We start from the raw sequence: 20,256 nt of genomic DNA on the forward strand, positions 1-20,256 counted from the left end.
GGTTTTTTTTTTTTTTTTTTTTTTTTTTTTGTCTAGTGTCATAATTTTCCTTTTATTTTTTAAATTTTGAATAAGTTTGTTTTGAAAACAAGGATTAGTAGGAGAGTATTCTATTTTATAGGCATTTTAAGTGGAGTTGGAAATATATTTTTACCAAGTTGCCTTTAAGTTTTTTCCTTGTTAAACGTAAGATTTATGGAATATTTTTGAACCACATAAAAATCTAGTTTAAAGAGGAGAATCATCTTATAAATAGTATAGATAGATATATTTAGTTTTGTTTTTAAACAATTTATTAGCTACATGCCATGTAATAATAATATTCCAAAGAATGCATTAAAAATGATTAGAAAGTAATTGGAGACTTTTTTGGAACATAGGATCGAGCAATATGGATTTTAGTTATAATTTACAACATTTTTGGTAGTCTGAAAATTAAAATATTTTTCCATTGGGACTGGTGTTGGATGCAGCTGCTGGAGTTTTTGGACACATTGCATGATACAACGTAAATACTCTCAGACACGACACGTGTAGTTTGAAACCACAAGCTTATTCTATGATTAATCATAGTCATTCATGTCAATGCTTTCCCTATTTTTATAGTCCTATTCATACGTATCTCTTTTGCCCACTTTGTTTTTGTTTTTGTCTTTTCTTTTTTTGCCCATAAAAGACCAACCAAAGTCACCAACAAACCCAAAGACAAAACCCCAAACATTTAACTGAAACATAGCAAAAACCTTATCTGGAACTAGCACTTTTTTCTCTTTATAACAAACCAAACCTTAATGTCCTTTGTTCTCTTTTATTTTTGATTCAAATACTACCTGAGACTCACTTGATATACTCTCACCCCCAATAAATATCATTTTTATTAGAGACCCAATTACCAAGTACTCTCTCTGTCTCTGTCTCTGCCTCTGTCTCTGTCTCTCTCTCTAGAACTGAAGGGAATCTAGGGTTTGTAACAGTGAATCTTCTTCCACAACAGTTTTCTGGTAAGAGAATCTTCCACCATTTGCTCTACCCATGTTTGTAAAGCAGCTAGGGTTTTAAAGTTTAAACCTTTTTTTACGTTTCTTTTCTGTTTGTTCTGATAATATATGTCTGGGGTTGGTTTTTGAGTTTTGACCCTCTTTTTGTGCTTATTCATGCTTGAATTTTAATGGGGTTTTCCCTGTTTCTATGTGCTTTGAATTTTGTTTCTTCAAGTTTGTGTGAAAGTTGGAATTTTTGTATTAAGGGGGTTCTCTCGATGATGATTTGGTGCGTGTGTGTGTGGCTTTAATTAAGTCTTTTGTTTGTTTGGTGAGAAAAGCTGAGGAGATTAAAAGAAAGGTTTGAATTTGATGTTATATTATAAAATGGAAGAACTTGTATTGAATAGACTGAATAAAGTGTTTATTTTTAAAGGGAATCTTTTATTAATTTTTTGTTTTTTGCAACCAAACATGGGGGCTGAAGCTTATTTGTTCTGTTAGAAGAGGAAAGCTTGTGTATTTAGCTGGTGTGAATATACCTTAGACTGACTAGGTTAGACTTTTTCGGTTTTCACTTGCACACAAATTTCGCCAAGTATGGCTGATATTGAGATTGGCAATATTTTAGTGTAATATTGGTCACTGCCCCTTCCAACATCCAAATAACATATTCTGGTATTTAATGAGTTTATTAAAATCACTATTTTGTTAATTTCAATGTAAAGGAGAAAAAGTATGTTTCATGTACTTATAGTATGTTATTTTGGTTGTATCTTGCAATATACTCTGTTTTTACTTGTGCAATTTCCCCCCTTAGTTTAATTTAAACAAATGGTGGTTGTTTGAGTGCATTTCAGCAGACCATGTGAGATTTCTTGATACTAATAGGAGAGAAAAGGGGCATATTAATCTTGTAGTAGAATGGCGACAGAGAGTCCAATTAGAATGTCAGAAACTAGTGGAAAATGGCCCACCCATAAGGAGGCTGTGAAATTTGCGGCATCATCTGCTAGTATGGCAGCAGAGGAGTTGGGATTGCTTCTCAAGGGCCGTGGGTTTCAAGTCAGTGGGAGGGATGCTGTCCCTAATCGAAGTGGAAGTGCACCCCCAAGCATGGAAGGTTCATTTTTGTCCCAGCAGACCCACAACTTGAATGCAAGCTTGGAAAGTCTGAGCAATGCTTTTCAGAACTTTGAGTCCGAGGAACAAATGCGTTCTGATCCAGCTTATGTAGCCTTTTACTGTTCCAATATCAACCAGAATCCCCGGCTTCCTTTGCCCCTTATCTCATCAGAGAATCGCCGTCTGGTACGCCATATTGGTAGTTTTGGAAATAACTATATGTTGGCTTCTGTGGATGATAGTGGCAATGGCTCCTTGCGTATGTCTCATGGACCCCTTTCTACTCACAAGGAAGAGTCTGAAGATGACCAGTCACCTCAAAAGCCTTTTGATGATCGGGTAGATGGGACAAGTGGGTTTTGGGCTGGGCAGGATGTGGCTTCATTAGCGGGCCAACACAAGAATGTGGTTGATTTAATACAGGTAAATGTGTAGTTCAGCATTTTGTTTTCTCTTACCTATTCTTAATGTACTTGGATTTGTTTTCTAATTTCATTGTGTTTGATGGAAAGTCGAAATTAGCCTCCCCCTCCCCCCCCCCCCCCCCTCTCTTTGTGATGAAATATACATGTTGAAACTGAAAAACTTTGATTTTTTATTTTCGTGGGTGTAAAACTCTAGAATCATGCCTATGAGCTCTAGCTCAAATGACACCTACTCCCATTGGAAGAGAAATGTGGAGGGTAAGGTGTTCAAGACCAACTAGGTGCATGTGAATATTACCAATGGAAAAAACTCAGGAGTTGTTTTGAAGTAATTAGGATTTGCTTCTTGTCCCCATTAAAATTGCTTTATTTTGAATTTGTAATCTTCAAATTTGCAGGAAGATTTTCCCCGCACTCCATCACCTGTATATAGTCAGTCTAACTTGTTAAGTCAAGGAGTAGTGGATGAAGCAGTTGACCATGATGCCCTTATTGGCACAGCAAATGGCGTTTCATCTACTCTTGGTTCAGATGATAGAAGGATATCATCAGATTCTGATCCTTTAGCTGCGCCTACTTCAAGCTCATCATCTCACGATCGTACAGGAAGAGTGGATGTTAATGATTCAGATGTTACCACTATGGAATTTCAAATGAAGTCTCTTAATATATCTAACCTTCCAAATTCAGAAAATCAAAAAAATCAAGAACAATGGCAGTATAGCGGCCAGAATAACTTGTTGCAACACCAAGTACACCAACAACAAAGCAATTTATCTCAAGCTCAATCTGCCAAGTCTCGAGTGATATCTCAAGGTGTAAACTGCGCATACGTTGGTGTGGATCAGGTTCTCCATAATCCTAGCAAGTTTGCGGAGGTACAGCCCGTGCTACAGTCATCTGGGTTCACACCTCCACTCTATGCTACCGCAGCAGCCTACATGGCTTCAACAAACCCTTTTTACCCTAATCTCCAGGCCCAGGGCTTATATTCCCCACAGTTTGTAGGTGGATATGCTTTGAATCCCACAGCTGTTCCTCCATATATTGCTGGATACCCTCCCAATGGTGCTGTCCCTGTTGTTGTTGATGGAACTGCTGGTCCAAGCTATACTGCTCAAACATCTGGGGTTTCAACTGGGGGAAACATTGCACATGGAGCTGATGTGCAACATTTAAGCAAGTTATTTGGACAATTTGGTTTTCCACTACAAGGTTCTTTTGCTGATCCTATATACATGCAATACCATCAACATCCTTATGGAGAGGCATATAGTGGTATTACTGGTCAGCTTGATCCATTGGCATCTAGAGGTGGTGTTAATATTGGGAACCAGGCGAGTGTTCTTGATTCACAGAGAGGATCCAACAATGCTGGTTATTTGGAGGACCACAAATTCGGTCATCAGATAAATGGAGGCCCAAGTCATTTTAACCCAGGAAGAGGGGGGATGATGAGTCCTAGCTATTATGGAAGCCCGTCAAACATGGGTTTTGTGATGCAGTACCCGAACTCACCACTTGCTAGTCCAGTTTTACCAGGATCTCCTGTAGGTGGGACCAGTATTCCGGGGGGCAGAAATGAAATGAGATTTGCTCCGGGCCCTGGTAGAAATGCTGGTGTGTATCCTGGATGGCAAGGTCAAAGGGGCTTTGAGAGTTTTGGTGACCCCAAAATATATAATTTTCTGGAAGAGTTAAAATCAGGCAAAGGCCGAAGATTTGAGCTATCTGATATAGTAGGTCATATTGTTGAATTCAGGCAAGTAATATTCTGTTTTCAATTTTCTTTTTATATACGTATTATTTCTTGGTGTTGAAAAGTAAGTCATCATGAATTTCCAATTCCAGTGCTGATCAACATGGGAGTCGATTTATTCAGCAGAAGTTGGAAAATTGTACTGGTGAAGAGAAGGCATCTGTATTTAAAGAAGTTCTCCCACATGCTTCCAAGCTAATGACTGATGTATTTGGTAACTATGTTATTCAGAAGGTATATTTTTAATATGTAAATTATTTTCCCCTAGTTCATTTGTGATGTACTTGTTCTTTTAGTGTTGCTACTTCCTCTTTACTTTGTTTTTTTTCCCAGTTTTTTGAGTATGGAAGCCCTGAGCAGAGAAAGGAACTTGCTAATCAACTCACAGGTCAGGTGTTGCCTTTAAGTCTGCAGATGTATGGCTGTCGTGTAATCCAAAAGGTATGCCTGGTTTTTGTATTCATTTATGTAGCCATGTACTGTAGTAATATATGTGTATATATTAAGTGAATCTTTGTGTCTTATCAACTTAATGCTGTATATGTGTGCCATGACCCCTTGCATTCTGCACAAATCATTAGTACTTGTGCAGTAATGATACTTGAAGAAGTCTATTAAGTGGAGACGTTATATCTTAACTATTATTTGGTATTTCTTCTGTTTTATGTACACATTTATTTGCTGTTTGTTTAATAACAAGCATTCTTAATTAATCTCAGTTTAGTTGGGACTAATGCATGGTTGAATTGAGTTTAATGAAAAAAATTCTTTTATTTTTATTTTTACAAACTTTCTTTCTCTTCGCAGAATGTTAGAAAATATTTTGGATATCAGTGGTTTTTATTGCAGCTGGATATGGATTATTCATACTTTAGCATTATCAACTTGGAGGTGTTTTATGAAGTTATTTTTTGCCATAAGACCCAACTTGAACTGTCTTTGCTTCCATTAATGTTACGTCTTTTTCCCAACTTGTTTTTCGTATACATAAAATTTTGGGTGTCAGAGTTCCTTAATTAGTGACTTCCAATGGTTTTGGATCATGATTGCAACCTAATCTGAGTAAGAATATCATGAAGAGAATAGCGGACATCAAAGTATTGGAATTAGAGAGAACCATCTAGGTATATTAATTAATTGACTAGCAGCCTATATCCCTTTGTTGAATTGTTTCTGATTTTGGTACTAATTTTGTCGTAATTATAAGTTGTGTTGTGGGTGTCTTTAGATCGGTTATCAAAAACATTTGGTGCTCAGTTATTAAGAGCCTTGTAGCTCAACTGGTTGGCACCTCCTGGTGTTTCCAACGAAGACATTCAAAGTTCAAATCCCCCCTCCCCCAACTATCAGATTATTAAAAAAGATGTTTGGTGCTCAGTTAGTATGTTTCTGTTGAATTTGATAATGGACAATAGAGCTTAATATTCTGCCAAAGTCTTTGTAGAATGTGGGATATTGAACATGTGTAGATAGGTAGAACATCGGTAATTTTCACGTAATTTTGTAATGGGTCAATTGCCTAACTGATTTACATCTGATAGCCAACAGCCAGTGGCCAATTCTTGCCAACTATGGGCTTTTCCACCGGTAACCTCTTCCAGCAGTTTAACTTGTCAGTCACCAGTCACTTCAATTAAAAACCCTTAGATGTCTGAGGTCAGTCTTCATCAATATTAGTCATAGTGGCAAATGACGTGAAAATTGAGAATGAAGCTTGATTAGTTTGAGTTTAAAAATGGTTTCATCCTGGATGAGTCAAAGTTGAAATAAAAGAAAATGATACGGAGGAGGTGGACAAACTAGAAGATGCTATGTAATAGCCAATAGGGAACATCCTGAAACTGGAATACTGATGAAATACCAAAAGGAGGTCAAGATGGATGAGCATATTTTAGATGCACATGTTGCACATGCTTCATTAACTTTATATCCTCCTACCTTTTTAGCTTTCCATACACTTTTTTCACATTGTATTTTAATAGAGTCACATGTTCCATGTAATTACCATATATTTTTGTCATTCAGTTGATGTGTGCCATTCTCATGATCACCATCTCTGATTTTTCCTTTTCTTCTTTTGATATATATGTATTAAATGCAAAGGCGTTCACATTTTAGTAAGGGGAGGCTGTCATTTCAACCATCCAAATAGTTTGGAGTTAAAGAATAGATGGTATTTCAAAGAGACTTTCCTGTAGCTTCAGATCAACAATAGATTCTTTTGCTTAAACTTTTCATGTTATGTTTTTTTATTTATGTTATTTATGGTCCTCTTTTGATATCATAGCAGTGGGGATCACTTCTAGGTGTAATGCGTATCAATCTACTATGTTAATAGCATTCATATCATGATGCTATGAAATGGTTACAAAGTCACTTTGCTTGGTGTTAGGACTCTGGAGGTTCAAGGGGGAATGCGATATCTACATAGAGCGTCTGTTCGTGTGTACTATGTATTTTGCTTGCATGCATGCACATCCAATTAATGGAATTTATTCTTGAATATCTGTGGCACGCATGATTCCCTCTACCGGTGGCAGTGCCATGTTTATTTCTATGAATTTCCACAAAAAGATTGAAAAAAAACAAAGAAAAAGTGCCAGTTTGAAACCTCAGGCTTAGATCAAACTTATAGGTCCCACTTGAAAGCAGTGAACCAAGCATACATAATGTAATCGGCTTCCTGCCAGTGTCTGAAAATTCTTTCCTCCTTTCGATGCTAAAGAAGATAACAACTTTGATTCTATGCAATTGCAGGCACTTGAGGTTATTGAGCCTGAACAGAAAGCACAGCTTGTCCGAGAGCTGGATGGACATGTTATGAGATGTGTTCGTGATCAAAACGGGAATCATGTAATACAAAAGTGCATTGAGAGTGTTCCAACAGAGAAAATTGGGTTTATAATATCTGCTTTTCGTGGTCAAGTTGCAATGCTTTCTATGCATCCTTATGGTTGCCGTGTCATACAGGTAATTTTAATCTTGAGCGGTGGAAGCACTACCTCTTGCCGTTCTTGCTTTGGTTGTCTGCGTAACACTAAGAAGCTGTTCCTTGTTTTTTTGTGTAGAGAGTTTTAGAGCATTGTACAAATGAGCTGCAGTGTCAGTTTATAGTGGATGAGATTTTGGAGTCTGTTTGTACTCTTGCTCAAGACCAGTATGGCAATTATGTCACCCAGGTTGGTTTCTTGTTGTTTGGGCTGACACTTGTAAAGTTTCTCCTTTCTCTCACTCTTCGTTTCTCTTTCTCTCTCTCCTCTTATCGTCAATTAATCCACTTTTGATATATATGCTTGAGGGAGAATATATTATTTAGTTATCATAGTCATGCAATAGAAGAAAATATATAATTCGAATTCATATTCACTTCTAGGTTGCTTTTAAAAATTATGAGTTCTTGATCTTTTGGAACTTACTCTATGGGTCTATATCATCCCTTTTGTTTTGGTACTCTTCGAATGAAAATAGAAAGGAAAAAATAATGTGATCATTCAACCTTAGCTAACAAAGAGGAAAAGAACTTGTTAGATTTCTAGTCATGGTCACACTTTCGAAGAATCAAATAAACTTCAGACGTCGTGCCATTATAATGTTTTTCATTAAAAACAGAAATACAATTATATTTTTGTTAGTTAATACATGCATGCATGGTGATCAAGCAGCACATTTGTTCTCACATCTTAATAGAGAGAGCTAGAACAAGTAATAGCATCTTCACTAATTGAGGCTAACAAGGAAATTTAAAATTACAAAAGAGGAGTAATGCTTGGTATTGATGCCAAAAATATTATACTCATGAAGTAGAAAATAGGTGATTCCTACGAATTTGGAAAATAAAACATACTTGCAATTTGAATTGGAATAGTTAAGTAGATATCCCTGTAGATATTTTACTTATGCAAGGACCCTTTTTAGTGCAATTGTTGAGATGCTTGTATTGGTTCAGGTATTCCTTATGTTATAGGTGTATGTAATGAAAAATGCTTTTTGCCATTTGACTTTCTGGGATGTACTTTACTCTTTAAATTGTGTGCCTGAAATTCTTTTACCCCTTATCTTGTATATTTCCTGTGTCATTTGTTGGATGGTAATGTAATGGTTTTATTGATTTACATCAGCATGTACTGGAGAGGGGAAAGCCTCATGAAAGAAGCCAGATTATAAGCAAGTTGTCAGGACATATTGTACAACTGAGCCAGCATAAATTTGCATCAAACGTTATTGAGAAATGTTTGGAGTATGGTGGCCCCACTGAACGAGAACTATTAATTGGGGAGATTTTTGGGCATAATGAAGGAACTGATAATTTATTGGTAAGTTAAAGCATAGGTTTATATTTGGTTATGATTAGTTTGAATACTCATTTCCTCACCCCAAAAAAAAAAAAAAGAAACATGGAAGCAGTTCTCCTGGGTTTTTAATAGATGAAAATGTTCTAGAAGTGTTCGGAATAATTCTTAGTTTATTAGATTAAAATATGTACTTGTAGTTGCTATTGATTGTCATTTGAAGGTGCATGATTCTTATGCATTATATATATATTGGATATTGGGGGTGGGGGGTGGGGACCATGTGCTGTGGCTATATTAGAAAATCTAGAGTTGATGGCTGGGTGACATTCTACTCTGAGTTATATCCCAATGATTCAAGGCAACGGATTACTCATTTATAGTTCTTGTTAACCATATGTTAAAATGCTTTTTTTGTTTGTTTTTGGTGTTTGTTTCAAAAAGGAAATAGGTATGGTACTATGGTTGTAAGACATACTTAGGGTGCTTCTGCAACTATGTTTTTACCCTCAAAAACATATGTAACTTACCAAAAAAAAAGGGTTTTTACTACTTATAAGTTAGCATTGAAATGGAACAAGTTTGGTACAATCATGGTTTCGGAGATGTTTTCCTCCTTAAGGTGTTTGTTTGGAGGTGAAATAGAGAGGATGGAAAACTTTGGAGGGAAAATAGGAGAGAAAATGAATTTGTGTGTTGTTTGGTTGGAAGGAGGGGAAATAAACTTGTGTGGGGCCTAGGCATTTTCCACCCGGGCCCACAAAAACTTTTCTCTCCAAAATGGAGAGAAAATAGGGGAGAAAACGTTGAGGCCTGCTGTGTGACAAAATACCCTCTCACTTTCCCACGTCTTGTGACCTATCAACCTTATTGCCTCTTCATCCTTATCTCTCATCATCTTCACAGCAACGTGAACTCCAAGTTCTCTTCTTCTTCTTTTTTTGCCTTGCCTAGTTTTTAGTGTAAAGGGTCATTGTATTATTGAAAAGGCTAGTGGATAAAGTTTTTTTTTTTTTTTTGGAAAATGTCTTCCCAGTTAACGCATAATCAATTTTTGTTGCTCATAAATTTTAAATTATATATAATAATAAAAAAAAGTAATATAAATTTATATTATTTAATGTGTAAATATATCTATTTCTTATATATTATATAACAAGAACATAATAGTCAATTTATATAAACTACATTTTTCATCCTCTCCTTTTTCTCTCCAACCAAAAAAAAGAGTTTTCCACCCTCCCACTTTTCCACCCCTCCAACCAAACACACATGAGGGAAATACAAATATTTTCTATCCTCCCACTAATTTTCCATCCTCCTATTTTTCCACTCCTCCAACAAACGGACCCTTAAAGACATTGAGGTAGGAAACAAACTGATACTTGTTTCCAAAAGCGCAATTGACATTTAAATACTGTTTTGTGCTCTTCATAAAACATTTTGTATGCTGAGCTTGATAGAGACAGAAACTCTAAATCTTTAGTCTATGTCTTCAATGGTATTTCAATTCAAGGTAAGAAGTTTTCATTATTCAATGGTTACCGTTCATTTAACTGCATGAAAAGTATACATTTTTGTTATTTTTTTCAGTAATTAATTTACTAACTGAATTCAGAGGCCATTTTAATGCAGACATAGATGCTTTATTCTTCCCCCCTTATATCCCCTGAAGTTAATTTGTAATTATGTTGTTTATATTTTATTTATTTTTTGTTTTCTTATGTTGAATTAATTTATCCTAATTGATCCCAGATCTAAAGGTAAGTCCTCTTAGACCAATTATGTTTCGGCCAAAATTTAGTTTACTAATGTCTCTCTAAATATGTCAAATAATACATAAAGTCCTACACATGGTAGTAAATGAAGCACGTACATGTACATGGAAAAAACCTGTGTGCATGTTGGACACGGATGCGCCTGGGACATGGCTGCATGTGTGTTCGTGGAGTGTTGGCGAAAATAATTAATTAATTAATTAATTTATTTCGGACATGGTGAAGACGCGATTGCAACACGATTTGATGGCTTATTTCACCCTCAACGGTCACTTTTGAAAACTCTCGTTCCCTCTCTTTCACTCAATCTGCATTCATTGGTGCTCAGAACAGTCAGGTCGGTGCTCATTTAAGCTCATTGATGGTCTATTTATTTATTTTAACAGTAATAAAGAGTCTACCACGAATATATGCACGATGATTAGAAGGCTTTGTATTGTGATGTCTCCTGCTGTAGTGAGCCATTGGAGCAGATGTTAGGAACACAGATGTACGGTATATAAGTATAATTGTTGTAATCTCATAGTAATCCTTGCAATTAAGAAGAGTTAAGTTTGTTAGTTACAAGTGGATGGAATTGGATTGAGTGAGTTAGAGCTCAGGCACATGTAACACATTAATCACATGGTTATTTCATGAGTGCACATGCTAAATTAGTGAGCCAATAAGAGTGTGTGGCCAATGGCATTAGAGCTTGAGTTGTATAAATAATTGCATTTAAGATGTAAACCTTGTTGCCTTTGTGCATCTTCCTCTTTAGTCTTTTTCTTGGTTGGTGGTTACTTTGCATTAAGTCAATTTCCAATTAATTGTCATTCATTTCCTTTAGAATCCAATGGGTTTCTAACAGCCAATGCTGAGATCAATTTTGAAATTGGATTAGTGGCATTGGGGATCCATTGCGGGTGAGAATGAGGATTTATGGGAAAAGAAGAAGAAATGGGGACCGTGTTTTTAAATTAAGGCGAAGGGAAGAGTTTTTTTTTTTTCCCTATGAATTTGAAGTATGCGAGCAATGCCATTCAGACCAAAAACTCCTTAACCCTTCAGCCTACATTTCAAACTTTTTGGTGAGAATGAAACAAAATCACCATGGTTGCAGTCAACAACTTTGAGGGGGGAAGAGAGAGAGAAGGTGGAGGCGGGAACAAGTTTAAATGGAAAACTAAAGTTGATCACTTGGTTGCAAGTTGTAAGCAATGCCTTATTGTGTGTGCCACATACATGTGTAGTTTTTACACAATTATAGAGGAAAAGAAGGGGAAAAAGGGAACTTCAAAATCCCTGATTTTAAAATTATTACCAACCTAAAATAAACATAAAATATGCTTAAAAATATAAAATATGCTTATATATTTATTTATTTATACACATTAATTAATTAATTAATTGTTGTGTCGCTACTGTGTCATGTCCTAGTTTGTCATGAATTCCCATGTCACCGTGTGCTGTGTCATGTCATCTCCGTGCTTCTTACATGATAATGTTGCCTCTCCTTGTCATTTCTGTAATTCTTTGTTGCATAATCCATAATGGTTGACATTTTGTTATGTATACTGTATTATTGGACTACTTTGCATTTAATATGATACTGTGCAATATGAAGAATGTATTCTGCTTGCTCAATTTACTATATTTGACTTCTTTCTTGTAGACAATGATGAAGGACCAATTTGCAAATTATGTGGTCCAGAAGATTCTTGAAATATGTTCTGATAATCAGCGGGCTGTATTGCTTGCTCGCGTAAGAGTTCATGCTCACGCTTTGAAGAAATACACTTACGGGAAACACATTGTTGCTCGATTTGAACTGCTATTTGGAGAAGGTACATAATTTTAGATTTTTATTCACATTGCATGTACCCAAATGATGCTGTGCAAATTTTTTTTTTCATGTTAGGCATCATAAAAGAGTTCTTTAGTTGGCATTCTTTATTCTATCCAGCTTGAAATTGCGTAGTGCCATTTTATTGACTTGCTTTTCCATACGGTTCTTCTATTGAAGCATCATTTAATATAAACTAAAATGGCATCTCTAGTTGAGTTCTGGAGATATATTTATTTATTGTTTAAAGAAGAAAACTACAATGGGCTTCATCTTTTTGTGGTGGTGGGAAGGTCCTTCGATAAACAATCCCATATATTTGTGTAAAACCACTGGGAAAAAAGCTTTGATTGTGACCTCTTTCGTTTTATCACCTTTATTGTCAATTTTTTATTTTAATCAGTACACCTTAGTTGTCATTTAAGCTCTATCAAGTTGTTTCCCCCCTCAAAAGTCAGCTTTATTGTTTTTCATTTTGTCAAAATCTCTCATTTCCAGTTTGGTTAGGACAAAGCTTCTGAAACACTTTTGAGGCACAGGTCTAGATCACCTTTTTGTCTGAATTTTATCTCACATTGCGTTTTGTTCGTTTTCTCACACAGAAAATCCAGTAGCTGGATCGTGATGCCAGAACTAGGGATTCATCAAGGTCTCTTGTTGGTGTGCTGCTGCTAAGGCACGTCAATCTGACCTGAGACAGGTTTATGCTTCTCAAGAAGGCCGTCCTGTGGTTGCTCTTATGCAATATGGTAACTTTCACCTTAGGAAAGCTTCAACTAGTTCAGCCAATTAGTAAAAATGGGGGGTTGTAAAGTGATTAAATATATGTATATTTTCAGACAGTATGTACCTGTATTATGGTAGGGTAATTATTGGTTTAGATTGCAATCCAAGGGTAATTATTTGGAAGGAAACCCTTCCTTGGGTGTAATTTTATTATTTACTGGATTTGCTTTGCTGTGTGTGGTTTTCAAGGTAAATTACTATGTAGTTTGTTTTCACATTTTACAAGAATAACTACAGAAATGGTAACTCAGGATTTTCTATTGTGAATGGTGTCCAGTTTCATCTTTCCATTCAGCCTAGGTTGCATGTTATTCTGAATCTTAAGAATAATGCTATGGTACAATGCTAAATGGCAAGTTTTTATGCGTTTTCATATGAGCCCAAGACTGAAATCATATATTTATCTACCATTAACAACTTGTTACCTAGACAATGATGTGAAAATGTTATGCCCGTACCTTTATTTGAATCTTAATTATGCAGAGGGGGTTTTTTAACTCGCATTAAAAGCAATTTACTCATTCAATATCTTTAATGTCCCACTTCTTGGTGACAAATTAGCATTACCAACAGCTCGGTACTTTGAATTCTTCTTGCAATGAGTAAAATATGTCTGGGATTTTATAAATGTGGGTAAATGGTAAAGTCGGCATATTCCATGTTTGTGGTTACTAATCCCATAAACCCCAAGCCAAATTCTCATGGAGGCTCAGCAACTGCTTGATGGCTCACGAAGCAAGAAGACACACTAGACCCTCTTTCAAACTGTGGTGAGGTGTGTATATTTGTAGTCTTTAATATATTTTGAATTAAATTTTTTCCTAATTCATTTATTAAAAAAAAGGACAGAATTTGACTACAAACTTAACTATAGCTAATGACTATAACTTTTATTTAAAAAATTAACACGATTATATATTTTAAAAATCTATCTGTTAGATTTTATGTTCTTTATGTTTGTAACAAATATATCAAATTTTTTATCAATCGGATGTTATTTACAATTCGATTTATAAACTTATTTTTTATACATAATTTTAAACTATAAAAATTTGAAATTTAAATGTTTAATTGATGATGTAACTATTAATCTTTGATTTTCTGAAAATTTTACAAGCATAGAAAATATGAGGAAAATGTAATCTAAATGTGAATTTGTCAAATTTCACATATAATAAATAGATATTGAGTGAAGTTATGACCATGACTACAAACTAGCTTTGTCCTAACAAAAACTTAAGTTGCTTGGCATGGTTAACCGTGCATAACCGCACTGGTTTGTGATACTCTATAAAATAGAGATTCATTGGAATTACAAAACCATATCAGGATGTCTTTTTTTTTTTTTTTTTTGCTCGAAAGATTCATTACATTAAATAAAATTGTAGTGAGAGCGTGGTATGTTAAAAAAAAAATGGCTTGAAATAAATTTTTTAACTAACATAATATGACATTGAATAAACCCCCCCAAAATTTTCCATTGTTCTACACAGCTCCTGATGACTATAACGGTCACATTTACCATCAGATTTCATTCTAATGCAAACAAAAAATTTCTTCACTAATAGACCCCGAGATACAACTGACATTAATCAGGGCTTAAAAGAGCATGGACAAGAACAGACAATACCTCAGTAAACACCATATATGGACTTACATATGTAAGCACTGAAGACAACCCCATAACAAACACACTTTAGCTTGGTGTAACAGATCAGAAGCGAGCCTTTCTTTTTCGAGCAGTATATTTTGTATCTGGAGGCACTTCATCTCCCCTTCTTCTCCTCTGTTCCTTCTTCTTCAATACCCAATCTCTTCCCCTTCCTTTCTTGGTTATTTTCTGCTTTTTCTTGGGTCTGTGTCTATCAGAGATGCAGACCTATATAACAAAAATAAATAGATGAGTATAAAAATTCAATACAAAAAAACAAAAAATACCGCTCAGCCTTGTAATATAGAATACTAGAAGAGAGATTCAGATTTATAAATTCCCAGAGAAGCCATATGTCTATGGACTAAATGGAATTCCTCTCCCGTCAAATAAGGGCCAAGGATGAGGTCATAGGTCACCTCCATACATGCAAGTGAGTTGTATTTATCTCTAAATAAATAATCCCCAGGGAAAGCCCCTGAAACAGAAAATTTCAGAAATTAGAAAAAGCATGCCGTGAGAACTCACTGTTTGATTTTCTTCATCACCACTACTCTCGTCATCAGAAGAACTCTCCCCATCTTCACCCTTTCCTGTTGGAACAGATGTGCTTACAGATGGAGGACCACATGTAAGGACAAGGTATTCTTTTCTTTTCTTAGAACTGTAATAAGACAACCAAGCTGAAGTTAGTGAAACATAGAGGAATCCAGTAGGAAAATGCTACAGGATTAACTTGAGATTTTTTTTTTCATATTTCAATTGATTTTAGCAGACTATAATATTTTGACCTGTAGAACACTCCATTAAAGTAAAAAAAAATGGCTTGCTTTTCATATCTTGTCACCAATAAGTGGCAAATCAACTGGTTCAGCAGTTGATATGTTTTGAATTATTATGCATTTGAGTTGGTCCAATAAAATAGGATATGCTTGATGGTTATAATATCATTTGGTATACTCTACTTGTTCAAGTGCCAAACAGACATGAAAAATGGAGTAAAGACGACCAAAAGAAGAAGCAAAATAGACCTGATTAGCTACATAATATTCTCTCAACCAGGGTATGTCATGTCTCACCATTAGAAGCATAGTTGTTAAAATGCAGTCATATTGTGAATTGATACACATGTAACATTATAAAATTAATTAAAAATATATAAATATGCATATATCTATACTACTATTTAAGGGGCTTCCCCTGTTTGGATTCCTATTTTTTTAGTTCAAAAATGCCCCTGCAGTCTTATGTTTAAATAGAGACAAAACTAAAGGACAATCCGGTAAAACTCATTTTTTTAGTTCAAAGATACCCCTACAGTCTTATGTTTAAGTAGAGACAAAATTAAAGGACAATTTGGTAAAAATGCAACTCCAACTCCCACTAAAATATTGCCTTAAAAATAGGACCACTCTCCTATTAATTTTTAAATTGATTTATTTACTTATAAATTAGATTTTTAAAATAAAAATCATATATATATAAAATAACTAAATACAATTTTTTTCCTATAAAATAGGACCATTAAAAAAAAAAAGTCTCATCGCACGCGCGAAGCGCGTGTGATGAGACTAGTATATTTTAACAAACTTGAGATATATTTGATTACCAATTTATTTTAACATCACTCATGCACATATTATTAACAAATGTAACAAAACAAGTCAATTAGAAATATATTTATAACATCCAAGTATATACCTTAAACCAAGTATGTGTAGACTAAACATTGGGAAAATCTCAAATTCATTGTCATAGATAGATGAGAATAATAAAGGTTTGAAAAACAGCCCTTAATAGCAAGTAAACAAACAATATTGTTCTTAACAGCAACCATTTTCACATGCAAGAAGAATATTCTATCACAAGATTGCCCTAATAGATCCTTTGCATACCTGTGTGGGTAATCCACAACCACACCACCAGAAAATCCAACATGCATTGCAGAACGCAAAATCAATTCACGCTGTTGTATATTTTCAGGATACACTTGTAACACTGCTCTTCCTCCCCTGGCTAAGCATCTGTATAATGACCCAAAGAAAGCCCTAAAAAGGGATTGAGCCAAACATGTCAATATTGCAGCAAAAGAAACATCATAGAATTAAGCTTGCTAGTCTCGTAAAGATGAGACATTTAAAAAAATAAAAATAAAATGACACCAAAAAAAGTTCAATTCTTGACTACTATTTTACTAGAAGGGTGAAAGATAAGAAAGGGAACATACTTCAATCTTAATTTTGGAACATGAGAGGACTTGTCAGCATTGCATAACCACTGCGTTGCCAAATCAAAACAAAGGGAAAATTAGAAGGGCATACATCCAGGGGCTTTTAAGAACAAATTGTATTTCATGGAGGATAAGTAATCCATAGAGAAAACATCTCAAAACAATTAAGAAAGCAGCGAAGATCAAGGACAAGGTTATAAAATGACCAAGCCAAATTGACGGGGATTAAGAATATGAGAAAAGTATGACTAGCAGAGCATAATCTTATAAAGAGTTTAAATTCAATAAGGACCAGGTGTAAAACCCCACATTTACACCCTCCAATACTAGTGTGCCACATCAGAATTTTACAAATCAGTGAATACACACTACCACATGTAATTACACCTCATGATCTGACGAATTGAAAAACCCAAACTCATCATTATTGAAGAGCCTCTGAGACCAGCTGCCGGAGTCTGGAAAAGATACCGGAGCCACCCTTTGTTGTAAATCTCCACCACACTAGCCGCATCAAACAGATGTAAATGAGAAATATTTTGGTACCCCTGATTTCGAATGATAAAGCTCAATGAAGTGTTGATCCATTACAGGATAATAATGGTTTGTACACGTTAAATTTGTTAGTTGAAAAATTCTAAGTTATTTGAAAAAATTCAACATAACTAAGGCTTTAACATCAAATGGTCTACAGGTCAATGTGTTAAGAAATATGATTAAAACGAAGCAAAGCTAAAATGTATGATTCTGCAGGTTACAGTCAAGAGTTCATGACACAGAGCAAGTGCTGACACACACCACATCTTTAAGAACATAGAAAGCAAAAAAATTCACCTCAATAAACATTAATAGAAACAAGAAGTGGAACCTGAACAGCAGAGATACTGATGGCCCCATCTATGACCCCAGGACGAAGTCCTAAGCCCTGTAACAAAACCAGAAACATACCCCATGATAAATTCAGTTGAGGCAATGAAAAACAATAGTGCAAGTTGACTTGCACACACCTTCTTTGGATAATTAAGTTAAATAGCCTGTATCATCAGTAGGACATAGAATCAAGCACCTATGATAATAGTGTGGTAACAAGAACCAGTAGCCAATGGAACTAGCATTACAGAGAAGGTAATCCCAAACTACGGTAGTGTGGGAATTCCACATACAAAACAATACAAGGCATCAAAAAATTGCAGTAATGGTCCGAAGAACATCACCATAATTGATTTCACAAAAGAAAATTCAATCGAGAGAAAATATCAAAATATATATTTCATCTCTCTTTTCACGATAAATACAATAAAAAAAAGTGGCCCTTATTTCAACTTGACGTGAAGAATGACTTTCAACACGTGAATTTCAAGACAAAATTAATTCACAATTCTCTTCTTTACTTATACAAAGGTGCTACGTCAACAACATTTTCACAAAAAATCCTAGTTGGCCAGTTGTTACAGATTTTTAATTTGAATCTACAACTGAAATTACTTTGTTACCCACTAGTAACAACAAGTAACGACCTACCACATAAAATTTGTTGTGAAAATATTGTGGACATAACATTTCTCTTACTTATACGGATTAGCTTGTTTACATTAGAGTTGAATTGACAAGTGCACAAAGCTCAAACTTTGGCAAATACCTGACCCATGTCACCAAGTAAAAGGTCACCCTCTACCTCTCGCTCCAATGCAATATCTAGATTTAACAAAACACATCAAAATTCATATTTGAAAAAAAAAAAAAAAAAAAAAAAGACATGGTGACATGACATTGACAATTCTCAAAAAATTATTGGAACATACCAAGCATTGACTGTGAAATATCTAACCCAACCCAATGGTGTCCATTCTCTGATAGAGTCTCACCACTAAGTCCTGACCCACAACCTACAACAACAAAAAAAAAAAAATGCACAACATTTCCATTAAAGCTGACCTCACAAACACAAAACACAAAACACAAAAACACAAACACAAACCAATGTCAAGGAGCAATCTGGGCACTCCATCATCAGGTAGAGCAAGAAGCTCTAAAGCTCTCTCTGACAGATTTGCCTTAAAAAAAAAAAACCAAACAATAAAAAAAAAATTGTTAGAAAGATATGGAAACCTAAACAAAATTCAAAAGAAAAACATTGGAAGGTAGGTAGGTGTGGAAGCTGACCTGAATTTCGATGATGCGAGAGGAGGAAGTGTATTTGCGAGCCTCGACATCGTCGTAGAATATTTCCGGTGGTGCTTGAAGCTCAGGTCTCGACGACATTTTAGAGAGAGAGAGAGAGAGAGAGAGAGAGGGAAGAGAAGAACAAGTAGGGTTTAGGAATTTGGATATGAAAATGGGGTTTGGGGACATAGCAGTAACAAAACGACCTCGTTTTGTCTGAGGATACGACTCTAAAACTACAGCGTTTTGGCACCCCTCACAGAACCGGTCAATAAATTTTTTATTTATTACTATTATTATTTATTATAGAATTTTTGGCTTTTGACAATCCAACTAGTTTTTTTTTTTGGGTAGTTGACTCCAACTCAAGTTGGCCCTGCCTATTTTTCATTCATAAAAATAAAAAAAAAAGTTTTCTTGGTTGTTTTTATTTATTTTTTAAAATTTATTAAAAAACATAAAATTTGACTATATATATATATATATATATATATGTATATATTAAGAGGATTCAGAAAGTTAGTTATTGCTTTTTTTCCTGTCAAAAATATCCCTAAATTAATTAATCAACAATTTAACAAATGAGGTTAAAATAGTAAATTGGCAAAAGAAAGTTAGTTATTGCTTTTTTTACTATAAAAAATACTCATACCTAAAACTTAAAAATGGAGTTAAAATAGTAAATTGACAAAAATAATAAATTCCTACTTCTACGTTGAAATACCTTCTTATTTCTAATAAACTCCTACTTTTATGTTGATTTAAATTTCTACATCTACTCACTAACTCCCTACAAAATAGGACCACTCTTTTGTCAGTTTTAAAACTCCTCCAATCTACAAAACTCACCTCACCTATTCATCACACTCTTAGATTTATTTATTTATTTTTGTGATTGGAAAAAGTAGATATCCCAAATTATAATAAATGCAAAATTATTAATTTTTACCCAAAATATAAAAGAGCTTCACAAGTGCGTACTAAAAGGCTAGTATATATTAAGTTATAACAGTATAATACACAATATAAAGTGTAAAAATATAAACTAAAGATAAAAACTTAGAGTCAAAGCAGCTGAGATTTTAACAAAATATAGCTTTGATAACAGATTAAAACACTTACAGAATAATAGTAGTTACGATGCTTGAAAATGATAATAATAGTCACAACGTTTGGAACTAGAAAAGGAAAGGATAAAAGCTTGGATAGCAATCTGGAAATTAAAAGGGATTTGAAACTAGAAAA

At 34.7% G+C, this 20,256-nt stretch overlaps 2 protein-coding genes across 4 annotated transcripts; one reads left to right on the top strand and one right to left on the bottom strand.

The window, feature by feature from the left end:
- Nucleotides 1-800: 800 nt before the first annotated feature.
- On the top strand, nt 801-13,228 carry LOC142642614 (pumilio homolog 6, chloroplastic-like). Of its 3 annotated transcripts, XR_012845695.1 has the most exons (11): nt 801-1,001; nt 1,841-2,528; nt 2,929-4,292; nt 4,382-4,523; nt 4,623-4,730; nt 7,047-7,259; nt 7,358-7,468; nt 8,408-8,602; nt 10,582-10,693; nt 12,011-12,182; nt 12,784-13,228. XR_012845695.1 is itself a non-coding variant. In XM_075817005.1 (10 exons), the coding sequence occupies exons 2-10, from the start codon at nt 1,905-1,907 to the stop codon at nt 12,804-12,806; spliced, it is 2,952 nt and encodes a 983-aa protein (XP_075673120.1). In that variant the 5' UTR covers nt 801-1,001; nt 1,841-1,904; the 3' UTR covers nt 12,807-13,228. The 3 variants fall into 3 exon arrangements, 2 of the variants coding, with proteins under 2 accessions (XP_075673120.1, XP_075673122.1); XM_075817005.1 differs by lacking the exon at nt 10,582-10,693; XM_075817007.1 differs by lacking the exon at nt 10,582-10,693 and having other exon boundaries at nt 1,844-2,528.
- A 1,144-nt stretch (nt 13,229-14,372) lies between these two features.
- Nucleotides 14,373-19,182, bottom strand: LOC142642016 (18S rRNA (guanine-N(7))-methyltransferase RID2). The gene is made up of 9 exons (XM_075816363.1): nt 19,012-19,182; nt 18,827-18,902; nt 18,651-18,734; nt 18,488-18,543; nt 17,717-17,773; nt 16,846-16,895; nt 16,514-16,666; nt 15,147-15,282; nt 14,373-14,846 (listed from the first exon to the last, which is right to left on the bottom strand). Exons 1-9 carry the CDS (start codon nt 19,108-19,110, stop codon nt 14,682-14,684), a joined length of 876 nt encoding a protein of 291 aa, XP_075672478.1. The 5' UTR covers nt 19,111-19,182; the 3' UTR covers nt 14,373-14,681.
- Nucleotides 19,183-20,256: the final 1,074 nt, after the last annotated feature.

The sequence above is a fragment of the Castanea sativa genome, chromosome 7, assembly GCF_040712315.1.
Source record: "Castanea sativa cultivar Marrone di Chiusa Pesio chromosome 7, ASM4071231v1".
Classification (NCBI taxonomy): Eukaryota; Viridiplantae; Streptophyta; class Magnoliopsida; order Fagales; family Fagaceae; genus Castanea; species Castanea sativa.